General features: G+C 46.2%; 1 protein-coding gene and 1 non-coding gene across 3 annotated transcripts in view; both read left to right on the top strand.

Annotated features, from left to right (window-relative positions):
* Nucleotides 1–205: 205 nt before the first annotated feature.
* Nucleotides 206–13,230, top strand: part of LOC124400963 (protein PHTF2-like) — a 30,017-nt gene continuing 16,992 nt past the window's right edge. Inside the window, exons 1-2 of one of the 2 annotated variants that reach the window (XM_046872816.1) lie at nt 206–408; nt 8,599–8,679. In XM_046872816.1, the coding sequence (XP_046728772.1) occupies nt 8,635–8,679 (45 nt within the window). In that variant the 5' untranslated portion in view covers nt 206–408; nt 8,599–8,634. The remainder of the gene's footprint in view (nt 409–8,598; nt 8,680–13,230) is intronic. The other variant, XM_046872817.1, reaches the window with a different exon arrangement.
* trnag-ccc lies at nt 5,065–5,136 on the top strand. The gene has a single exon. It is a non-coding gene; the product is annotated as a tRNA-Gly (tRNA).

Genomic DNA, 13,230 nt, shown 5'->3' with positions numbered 1-13,230 from the left:
GGTTTGATTTTCTGTGTTTATTTAATGTAGATTTAACTGTTTTGTTTTGGGGGGTTTTGGTACCAAAAACCACAGCTTAATAATCAAACAGCAGCAGGAATCTTCTCCTCTCACTGCTAAGAAGATCAACACCGATTTCCACAGAAATTCTGTGTGTGTGTGCGCGCGCGCGTGCGTGCAGTAGAGGAGAAGAGTGCTCCTATACTTCAGTCACTACGGTAAGACTAGCCTGTGAGGCCGGAGATGATCGGAGCAAGCAGAGGAACACAGAGGAACACAGAGGAACAGAGCAGAAACTCAGCGAGCTCATGTAAATATTGTTGATGTTTTGATGATGAAGATGATGATGATCTTCATCTTTCTCTGACTGAAGCTCCTGATCGAGCTGAAGGAAAGCGGAAACAGAAGGTAGGTCTCCGGATCCTTTGTGTGTGTGTGTGTGTGTGTGTGTGTGTGTGTGTGTGTTATGGCTCTCTCAGGCTCTGTGTCGGTGCTGTGCTTTAGCTTTAGCCATGTGAGGCTAACGCTAAACTCTTTAAACCTGCTGATAAATACACACTGGGTTTGTTAGCGTGTTAGAGCTCAGGGTTCACAGTGAGGAGAATTTTAAACCGACATGAGAGGAGAGAACTTCACCTTCACTGAGTGAACACTGCATGATGTCTGCTCCAGGTTTTGAACAGTGTTCGGTTCTTCAGTGTTCTTTTACAGTACAACTGCATCTTGACTTTACTCTCTTTCTCTCTATGCAGAGGATTTAGGTTTAATTCTGATGGTTTGTAGTTAACTGCCCCCATGTGCCACCCCATGCCCCACCCTGTGTGCCACCCCATGCCCCAGCCCTGAGTGTGGGGCAGTGGGGCTGCTGTCCCAGTGGGCCTGTTAGTGGTGTTTTAAGTGTTAATAAAACACACAGAGTAAAGTATTAAAGTGCATTTACATTTGTGGCTCTCCATCGATGAATAAATAAATCTACACTGGATTACACACTTCATATAACTCACACTACAACTCTTGATTTCTACAAAGCAAACCTGGAAAGGGCTAATTTAAGTGTTTCAGGAAGATGAAGGTCTTCAACCGTCGCTTGAAGATAGTCAGGGACTCCACTGTATGGACATCTGGGGAAAGTTCATTCCACCACCCCGGTGCCAGAACAGAGAAGAGCCTTGAAGTGTACTAATCTCTCATTCTGAGAGAAAGTGGTACCAGTCGAGCAGTGCTGGAGGCAGCCTGTGTGGTAGAAATGGTCGACTCCTTCAGATGTTGTGGAGAAGAAATCGACAGGAACGAGCCACATTAGCGACATTTGAAGAGAAGGACAGGTGATGGTCCATAGTTACCCCAAGGTTACGAGCAGTGGCTCAATGGGAGAGCAGAAAGTCATGAAGAGATAAATGTGTCTGTGTGTAGATTGTAACTCATTAGCAGGGAGGAAGTGCTGCATGTTCCTGCTGATGTTGAGTCTCCTTGATGGTGTGGGCTCAGGGTTGAGAAGATCGAACTCCTTAGCAGTAGTTTTAAGGTGAGTGCAGTAATAGAAATGAAACCTGAGAACGTCTCATCTGATATTCTAGCTGAGTGAGCTGAGAACCTTCCAGAAGATTCATTTACATGCTGCTTTTGACCTTACCATGCTGAAAAACATGTTTGTGTTGTGGTCCTCATGAAAACACAGTTTTGTTCAGGGTAGTTTGACAGCAAATCCTGTACTTTTCCGTGAGGTGATGTCGGCGTGAAGTCAACATGATGTCATTCTGTTTGCTTATTCACGTGTGTATTTCTGAACTATTTCCTTCAGCCTTTAATTGAAGTGTATTTTGTTTGATTGTGGCAGTGGGCAGTAGGCACCTCACTCGGGTTCCTGGGCTAATTTCCAATGTTGCTGGTTTCCTAACTGCTGTTCAGTGAGTTTCTTGTGGTCCGGCACAGCCAGGTCGGTGTTGTTCCTCCTCAGGCCTCCTCTGAGAACATTACATGCTGAATTACATAGCATTTTCCTTTAACACTTGTCTGCACGTTTCAGTTCGGGTCACGTGTCTGTGATTTTCCATGCAGATGTTCTGCTGCGTGCTGCACACACTCCTGTAGTGTTCATAGCTGTCTGATACACCATATATATATAGCTCCATATGTGTAAATGTGTGTTGACTGGTTTTGTGTGTGTGTGTGTGTGTGTGTGTGTGTGTGTGTGTGTGTGTGTGTGTGTGTCAGTACTTTCTATACTTTATATATGTTCTGTTCAAGGCTACTTCTAAAATCTTACACATTACCCTCTGCTACTACTTCATCACATTTTTATTTTCATTATTTCAAATCCTGTGTGATGGTGTACAGTGTGACGTGATGGTGTACAGTGTGGTGATGTGATGGTGAACAGTGTGATGTACAGTGTGATGTCATGGTGTACATTGTGTTGAATTGATGGCGTGTAGTGTGATGCACAGTGTGATGTGGTGGTGTACAGTGTGGTGATGTGATGGTGTACAGTTATATGTACAGTGTGATGTGATGGTGTACAGTGTGATGGTGTACAGTGTGGTGATGTAATGGGGTACAGTGTGATTATGTGATGGTGTACAGTGTGATGGTGTGATGGTATACAATGTAATTATGTGATGGTGTGCAGTGTGATGGTGTACAGTGTGATGTGATGGTGTGCAGTGTGATGTGTACAGTGTGATGTGATGGTGTGCAGTGTGGTGATGTGATGAATCGACAGTGTGCAGTGTACAGTGTGATGTAAAATAGGATGGTGTACAGTGTGGTGTGATTATGTATAATGTATTGTGATGGTGTACAGAGTGATGTACAGTTAGATGATGTGATGGTGTACAGTGTGATGTACAATGTGATGTGATGGTGTACAGTGTACAGTGTGATGGTGTACAGTGTACAGTGTGATGGTGTACAGTGTGGCATGATGATGTACAGTGTGGTCTCTTTAACCTTGTTAAGAAAATAGCATTGTTGGAAATGTGGGCAATCACACTTAGCTAGAAATTGCACCCTAAAGAAGCCCCGCCACCTGTGCATTGGGGACTACCTTCAAATGAGGTTAATAACCAATCTTAAACAGATAGTGCCTGTATAGTAAGTTCCACAAACGAAAACCTATACCTAAACAGCACTGAAGGTTCCAAGCGTGTTTTCTAGGGCTTCAAGGATGGACAGAGGATTTAACATTAAGACAAATTCGACAAGATGTCAAGAAACTCAATGGGGCAGCAGTTTCCTTTAGAGTATGCTCTATAATCACAGCCCCAACGGAGCTACCAGATCCAGAATGCCTTTACCTCTAAACACTTAGGTTTGGCTGAGCACTCTTATCCCATTGCAAAGCTCCAGCTGAGAGAGCAACATCTGAAAGGTATTCCTTCACAACCCTTTGACAAAGTACGACCCCTTTTTTTAATAGGAACAGATAACACCTTTTGTATGCCTTGGGCCCCCTGGAGGTCCATCAGCAATCAGAACCAGACTAGGTTGGACAGTACAAGGCCCAACAGGCTTTCTGCAGCAACAGCTACAGCCTCAGCAATGTTTGCATATCTCAATCACCCCTCAAATGGAATAACTATCCTTAAAAGTAGAGAGACTTCTGCAAGGTGATACTATTCCTCACAGGAATGAGAAATTAGTCATACGATCAAAGCAGGCTCAAGTGGCAATGGATTTGCTTCAAACCAGAATGACCAGGGTGATGGAAGATGGAGTAAATTGCTATGCAACACCACTGATAAGGAAAGCTAATATGCCTAAACTCTCTACCTCCAAGGACTCTGTTATCCCCAAGATAGATTGGTGGTTGGCAAAGGATTCTGTGAAGGCAAGTGTTTAAAATGAAGAAATCCAAGACCTAATTGATCTACATGAATGGCAATACGTAGATTCAACCAGAAACCCAGCCGACGATCTCACTAAGGGACAAAGCTTGGTAGAGCTTCTTACACCAAACAGGTGGAGTCATTGCCCACCATTCTTACTTCAAGCTGAATCGGAGTGGCCAGTTCTGCCATCCCTTAAAACCCTTGAAGATAAAGTGGAAAAAAAACCCAGTGTATTGTCACAAACATCAAATTCCTTAAATCCCAGTGACTACAGTTCCTGGAAGACCTTGTTGAAGCCACAGTTCAGCACAGTCAAAGTGACCCAAACCAATCTAATTTGCCTACAGCTAAGGACTATGTGACACCAGAACATCTCCTCTTCCGTAACATCCAACAAGACAGCTTTCCAGAGTAATACGATCAACTAAAGTCTGGTAAGTCTGTATCTACTACAAGCTGATTACTCACTTTAGCCCCAGAGTTTGACGAAGCCAGTCAGCTTATACAGGTTGGAGGACATCTACGTCATACCGAAGGTTTGGAACTCCAGACAGTACACCCCATTATCCTAGATCCTCATCATCGAGCTACCAAACTATTTATTCAGGACTATGACAGTAAGCTGTGTCACCCAGGACTGGAACGAGTATTTGCTGGAATTGCGTAAGTGGAAGGCTAAACCTGACATGTCTAAAATGGCTGATCTTCCTCCAGCACGTTTGAGACTCCACAAACCTCCCCATTACAGTACTGGTATGGATTGTTTTGGGCCTTTCCAAATCAAAATAGGCAGACGCCTGGAGAAAAGATGGGGGAATAATCTTTGTGTCTCACGACTCGATATGTGTACACATTGAGCTCCTCACAGCTATAGACGCTGATTCCTTCCTTATGGCTCTGAGGGGATTTGTAGCATGCAGAGGCACCCCTCAGAACTGTTATCCGACCAGGGTACTAACTTCCAGGGTGGAGAAAAAGAGTTAAGAGATGCCTTAATTAATTGCAGGCAGGAGCTTCAACAACATCTTGCCAAACAATACATTGAATTTTGGTTTAACCCACCTAATGCTCCTCACATTGGTGGCAGCAGTGAAAGAAAGGCCTTTTACCCGTCTCATTAATCTACCAGAGATAGCTAATGAGGATAACTCCAAGATCAAGCCGACAGTCTTTTAACTTCGATTCAGAGACAAATATGCCTCGCATATTTGCAAACGGCTGTGTAGGAAAGCATTCCCTGGTGGTCTAGTGGTTAAGACGCAGCGCTCCCACCGCTGCGACCCGGGTTCGATTCCCGGTCAGGGAATAGTTCTCCACCAAGAGCTTTAAATGGCCAGAACAGCAGCCGTGATGTACAGTATGATGTGATGGTGTGTAGTGTGATGATGTGAAGGTGTACAGTATGATGTGATGGTGTGTAGTGTAATGATGTGAAGGTGTACAGTGTGATGATGTGAAGGTGTACAGTGTGATGTACAGTATGATGTGATGGTGTGTAGTGTAATGATGTGATGGTGTACAGTGCGATGTGATGTAAAGGGTAGTGTGATGTACAGTATGATGTGATGGTGTGTAGTGTAATGATGTAATGGTGTACAGTGTGATGATGTGAAGGTGTACAGTGTGATGTACAGTATGATGGTGTAGTGTAATGATGTGATGGTGTATAGTGTGATGATGTGAAGGTGTACAGTGTGATGTACAGTATGATGTGATGGTGTGTAGTGTAATGATGTGATGGTGTACAGTGCGATGTGATGTAAAGGGTAGTGTGATGTACAGTATGATGTGATGGTGTAGTGTAATGATGTGATGGTGTACAGTGTGATGTGATGTAAAGGGTAGTGTGATGTACAGTATGATGTCATGGTGTGTAGTGTAATGATGTGATGGTGTACAGTGTGGTGTGATGTACAGTGTGGTGTGATGTACAGTGTGGTGTGATGTGTACAGTGTAATGATATGATGTTGTACAGTGTGATGTGATGTACAGTGTGGTGTGATGTGTACAGTGTAATGATATGATGGTGTACAGAGTGATGTGATGTAGTGTGGTGTGATGTATACAGTGTAATGATGTGATGTACAGTGTAATGATGTGATGGTGTACAGTGTGATGTGATGTGTACAGTGTAATGATACGATGGGGTACAGTGTGATGTGATGTACAGTTTGGTGTGATGTGTACAGTGTAATGATGTGATGGTGTACAGTGTGATGTGTACAGTGTAATGATGTGATGGTGTACAGTGTGGTCTGATGGGTACAGTGTAATGATGTGATGGTGTACAGTGTGATGTGATATACTGTGTGGTGTGATGGGTTCAGTGTAATGATGTGATATACAGTGTGGTGTAATGGGTACAGTGAAATGATGTGATGGTGTACAGTGTGATGTGATATACAGTGTGGTGTGATGGGTACAGTGTAATGATGTGATGGTGTACAGTGTGATGTGACGTACAGTGTGGTGTGATGTGTACAGTGTAATGATATGATGGTGTACATTGTGATGTGATGTGTACAGTGTAATGATGTGATGGTGTACAGTGTAATGTGATGTACAGTGTGGTGTGATGTGTACAGTGTAATGATATGAAGGTGTACAGTGTGATGTACAGTGTGGTGTGATGTGTACAGTGTAATGATGTGATGGTGTACAGTGTGATGTAATGTGTACAGTGTAATGATGTGATGGTGTACAGTGTGATGTACGGTGTGGTGTGATGTATACAGTGTAATGATGTGATGTACAGTGTAATGATGTGATGGTGTACAGTGTGATGTGATGGGTACAGTGTAATGATGTGATGGTGTACAGTGTGATGTGATATACTGTGTGGTGTGATGGGTACAGTGTAATGATGTGATGGTGTACAGTGTGGTGTGATATACTGTGTGGTGTGATGTGATGGTGTACAGTGTGATGTGATATACTATGTGGTGTGATGGGTACAGTGTAATGATGTGATGGTGTACAGTGTGATGTGATATACTGTGTGGTGTGATGGGTACAGTGTAATGATGTGATGGTGTACAGTGTGGTGTGATCTTACATTATGTAAAGGTGTACAGTGTGACATGATGGTGTACAGTGTGATGAAATGGCATGTAATGATGTAATTATGTACAGTGGTGTGAAAAAGTGTTTGCCCCTTCCTGGTTTCTCATTTTTTTTTGCATGTTTGTCACACTTTAATGCTTCAGATCATCAAATTTATTCAAATATTAGTAAAAGATAACACAAGTGAACACAACATGCAGTTTTTAAATGAAAGTTTTTATTATTGAGGAAAAACAACACAAAACTACATGGCCATGTGTGAAAAAGTGTTTGCCCCCTAAACCCTAAGTGTTTGGGCTGCCCTTAGCAGCAACTGCAATTAAGAATTGTTGTAATTCAGCCACATTGGAGGGTTTTCGAGCACAAGGTGCCACAGCATCTCAATAGAATTCAGGTCAGGACTTTAACTAGGCCACTCCAAAGTCGTGAAGGTGTGCAGTGTGGTGTGAAGGTGTAGAGTGTGGTGTGGAGGTGTGCAGTGTGGTGCGATGGTGTACAGGGTGATGTGAATGTGTACAGGGTGGTGCGATGTGTGTGTGTGTGTGTGTGTGTGTGTGTGTGTGTGTGTGTGTGTGTGTGTGTGTGTGTGTGTGTGAGTGTGAGAAGGTGTGTTTCTAGCTCAGTGCTCCAGACTTTGTTTTCTCTAGAAGTTGTTTTTGTGTTGATTGGCAGCAGAGATTATAAAACACATCCAGACAGGCGGATTACATAACCTGCTACTCCATTACTCATCTGTCTAACCCTGTGTGTGTGTGTGTGTGTGTGTGTGTGTGTGTGTGTGTGTGTGTGTGTGTGTGTGTGTGTGTGTGAACAGTGTGTGTCTTCCTTAGTGAAGTGGTGGAGTTAGAGATTAGCGATTGTAGACGGAAGATTGGGGTCAGAAATTATGTATTGGGGCTTCCAGATTGGAGATATGGGATTAGAGATTGGGTAGAGAATAGAGTTTACAGATGGGAGATTAGAGATTAGAGATATGGGATTAGAGATTGGGTAGAGAATAGAGTTTACAGATGGGAGATTAGAGTTTGTAGATTAGAGATTGGGTAGAGAATAGAGTTTACAGATGGGAGATTAGAGATTAGAGATATGGGATTAGAGATTGGGTAGAGAATAGAGTTTACAGATGGGAGATTAGAGATTGGGTAGAGAATAGAGTTTACAGGTGGGAGATTAGAGATTGTAGATTAGAGATTGGGTAGAGAATAGAGTTTACAGGTGGGAGATTAGAGATTGTAGATTAGAGATTGGGTAGAGAATAGAGTTTACAGGTGGGAGATTAGAGATTGTAGATTAGAGATTGGGTAGAGAATAGAGTTTACAGGTGGGAGATTAGAGATTGTAGATTAGAGATTGGGTAGAGAATAGAGTTTACAGGTGGGAGATTAGAGATTGTAGATTAGAGACATGGGATTAGAGATTGTAGAAACTGTAATCAATTTACAGAGAGAGATGGAGAGGGGGGGAACAGAGGGAGAAAGGGAGGTAGAGTATGTGCTCAGTGTTAGTGGGTGTGGCTAATACACCACATCATAGCCCCACCCACTAACACTGAGCACATACTCTACCTCACCCCACAGGTAATAGCAGGCTTTATAAGCAGAGAGTCTGAGTCGCCTACACTCTGAAACTCTTCTCCTCTCCGCTCCTCTCTTCTTTCTTTTCATTTTCTGACCTGGTTACTCTGTTCTTCTCTCTGTTTTTCAGACTAAAATGACCCATGTGGTGACCTGTGAAATGTAAATGGCTTCCAAAGTGCGTGATGCTGTGGTGTGGTACCAGAAGAAGGTAAGTTCTCTGGCTTTTTCCATCTCTTTATTCTGAGACTCTAATTTTCCATCAGCTCACACACACAAACACACACACACACTATACACACACACTATACACACATACACACACTATACACACGTACACACACACACACACACACACACACTATACACACATATACACTATACACACACACTATACACACATACATTACACACTCTATACACTCTATACACACACACACACACACACACACACACACACATTATACACACACACACTATACACACACACATACACGCTATATACACTCTATACACACACACTATACACTCTATACACACACACTATACACACACACACACACACACACACACTATATACACTTTATACACTCTATACACACATACATACACAGACTATACACATATACACTATACACACACTATACACACACTATATACACACTCTCTCTCTCTCTCTCTCATATATATATATATATATATATATATATATATATATATATATATATATATATATATATATAGATAATCACACACACTCTCTCACTCATTCACTCACAAACTATTTAAACACACACACACACACACACACACTCTATACACTCTATACACACTATACACATACTCTATACACACTCAATCTCTCACACACAAGCGCACACATGTGCGCGCACACAGTCACACACACTCCACACACATGCATAGACACAGACATGTGCACGCACACACACACACACACACTTAGATGCTTAGATGAGACTTGTGAGCAGGTTCTTCAGCTCCTTAGTGGTGTAATGTTGTTCAGTAGATGAGTGTAAGTGATCTGCTGGACGTTCTCTCAGAGGCATTCAGGTGGTTTTGATGAAGCTGATAGAGACCCCCATCACACTCATTATAGAAATCAATCTGTCTTAATGGAGCGACTGAACATGAGTATGGAGCTTTCAGTCACATGATCCCTGAGAAACAGGAACTGAGAAGATCGAGTGAATGGGTTCACTCTCAGGAGCTGTGTTACTACTTTTATCAGTTCACATTCTCTTTATCATATTCAGATCCTAAATTTACTGTAAGGAGTCACACACACACACGCACGCACGCACACACACACACTAGCAGATTATAGTAGAGCCGGTGTCATAGAATGTCTGAGAAATGACACTCTCACTCACTCTCTCTCTCTCTCTCTCTCTCTCTCTCTCTCTCTCTCTCTCTCTCTCTCTCTCTTCTTTTGTAAATGTTACATTGACAAGTTCCCTATAAGTAAAACATCACCACACAGTTATTTTTTGTTAAAACAGTTTGCTATGGCTGTAGTCTGAATGCCGTCACCATAGAGACTATAAAATATAACTCATAAATCTGTTGCAGTCCCACTATTACACACACACACACACACACACACACACAAACACACACACTTCCTGACCAATCAGTGTCCAGCATTCCACTGCGCCTCTCTGGAATTCTACAGCAGAACATCTCTGAAGGCTATAATTCTATCTGACAGATGAAATAATTTCAATTTCTGACCCTCACTGGAACAAGGTCACAGCAAGGTCAAATATCCTTCAATAATGTATGCAGTAGAAATTGAGAGTGTGTCAGATGTAGGGGTGAAGTGACGGATGTGTTGCATGTGCAGCTCAGTGTGTGTGTGTGTGTGTGTGTGTGTGTGTGTGTGTGTGTGTGTGTGTGTGTGTGTGTTTTGTGTTTGAAGAGTACACTCTTCAAAATGTATTTAAACTTCAACACATTTTTAACAAGGAAGTAGCACATCGTGTGCATGCTAGCGTTTCCTGTACACACTCATACACATGCATGCGCACGCACGCACACACACACACACACACACACACACACACACACACACACACACACACACACAAACGGCGTTAGACTCAGGAGCTAAATTTAGCAGAGAGCAGAGGTCCAGCAGTTTCTATCTGATATCTGAGCTTCTGTTGTAAATCACAAATACTTCTCTCCTGCTGCAGTCCGCCTGGTCCTCCAGCGTCTCCACACATCCCCACCTCGTCCTCCAGCGTCTCCACACATCCCCACCTCGTCCTCCAGCGTCTTCACACATCCCCACCTCCTCCTCCAGCGTCTCCACACATCCCAGCCTCGTCCTCCAGCGTCACCACACATTCCCACCTCGTCCTCCAGCGTGTCTCAACATCCTCACCTCGTCCTCCAGCGTCTCCACACATCCACACCTCATCCTCCAGCGTCTCTCAACATCCCCACCTCGTCTTCCAGCGTCTAACATCCCCACCTTGTCCTCCGGCGTCTCCACACATCCCCACCTCGTCCTCCAGCGTCTCACACATCCCCACCTCGTCCTCCAGCGTCTCCACATCCCCACCTCCTCCTCCAGCGTCTCCACATCCCCACCTCCTCCTCCAGCGTCTCCACATCCCAGCCTCGTCCTCCAGCGTCTCCACACATCCCAGCCTCGTCCTCCAGCGTGTCTCAACATCCTCACCTCGTCCTCCAGTGTCTCCACACATCCACACCTCATCCTCCAGCGTCTCTCAACATCCCCACCTCGTCTTCCAGCGTCTAACATCCCCACCTCGTCCTCCAGCGTCTCCACATCCCAGCCTCGTCCTCCAGCGTGTCTCAACATCCTCACCTCGTCCTCCAGTGTCTCCACATCCACCTCATCCTCCAGCGTCTCTCAACATCCCCACCTCGTCTTCCAGCGTCTAACATCCCCACCTTGTCCTCCGGCGTCTCCACATCCCCACCTCGTCCTCCAGCGTCTCCACACATCCCCACCTCGTCCTCCAGCGTCTCCACATCCCCACCTCCTCCTCCAGCGTCTCCACATCCCCACCTCCTCCTCCAGCGTCTCCACATCCCAGCCTCGTCCTCCAGCGTCTCCACATCCCAGCCTCGTCCTCCAGCGTGTCTCAACATCCTCACCTCGTCCTCCAGTGTCTCACACATCCACACCTCATCCTCCAGCGTCTCTCAACATCCCCACCTCGTCTTCCAGCGTCTAACATCCCCACCTCGTCCTCCAGCGTCTCCACATCCCAGCCTCGTCCTCCAGCGTGTCTCAACATCCTCACCTCGTCCTCCAGTGTCTCCACACATCCACCTCATCCTCCAGCGTCTCTCAACATCCCCACCTCGTCTTCCAGCGTCTAACATCCCCACCTCGTCCTCCAGCGTCTCTCAACATCCCCACCTTGTCCTCCAGCATCTCCACACATCCCCATCTCGTCTTCCAGCATCTCCACACATCCCCACCTCGTCTCCAGCGTCTCCACACATCCACCTCGTCCTCCAGTGTGTGTCCACACATCTCCACCTCGTCCTCTAGTGTGTGTCCCTTCTCCCCAGGGTCTCCACACATCCCAACCACGTCCCCAGGGTCTCCACCCAACCCCACCTCGTCCTCCAGCATCTCACACATCCCCATCTCGTCTTCCAGCATCTCCACATCCCCACCTCGTCTCCAGCGTCTCCACACATCCACACCTCGTCCTCCAGTGTGTGTCACACATCTCCACCTCGTCCTCTAGTGTGTGTCCCTTCTCCCCAGGGTCTCCACACATCCCAACCACGTCCCCAGGGTCTCCACCCAACCCCACCTCGTCCTCCAGCATCTCCACACATCCCCACCTCGTCTTTCAGCGTCTCCACATTCCCACCTCATCCTTCAGCGTCTCCACATCCCCACCTCATCCTCCAGCGTCTTCACACAACCCCACCTCGTCCTCCAGCGTCTCCACACAACCCCACCTCGTCCTCCAGCGTCTCCACACATCCCCACCTCGTCCTCCAGCCTGTCCACACATCCCCACTTCGTCTCCAGCGTCTTCACACATCCCCACCTCGTCCTCCAGCGTCTCCACACATCCCCACCTAGTCCTCCAGTGTGTGTAAACACATCCCCACCTCGTCCTCCAGCGTCTCCACACATCCCCACCTCGTCCTCCAGTGTGTGTCAACACATCCTGACCTCGTCCTCCAGTGAGTGTCCACATATCCCCACCTCATCCTCTAGTGTCCCCCCTTCTCTCCCAGGGTCTCCACACATCCCAACCACGTCCCCCAGGGTCTCCACACAACCCCACCTCATCCTCCAGCGTCTCCACACATCCCCACCTTGTCCTCCAGTGTCCTCCTTCTCCTCCAGCGTCTCCACACATCCCCACCTCGTCCTCCAGCGTCTCCACACATCCCCACCTCGTCTTCCAGTGTGTGTCAACACATCCCCACCCGGTCCTCCAGTGAGTGTCCACACATCCCCACCTCATCCTCCAGTGTCCCCCCTTCTCCCCCAGGGTCTCCACACATCCCAACCACGTCCCCCAGGGTTTCCACACAACCCCATCTCGTCCTCCAGCGTCTCCACATGTTCCCACCTCGTCCTCCAGCGTCTCCACACATCCCCACCTTGTCCTCCAGTGTCCCCCTTCTCTTCCAGCGTCTCCACACATCCCCACCTTGTCCTCCAGCGTCTCCACACACCCCCACCTCGTCCTCCAGCGTCTCCACTCACCCCCACCTTGTCCTACAGCGCCCC

Source organism: Silurus meridionalis, chromosome 18 (assembly GCF_014805685.1).
Source record: "Silurus meridionalis isolate SWU-2019-XX chromosome 18, ASM1480568v1, whole genome shotgun sequence".
NCBI lineage: Eukaryota > Metazoa > Chordata > Actinopteri > Siluriformes > Siluridae > Silurus > Silurus meridionalis.
Note: the sequence above shows the minus strand (reverse complement) of the source record. Positions and strands in the feature narration are given on the sequence as shown.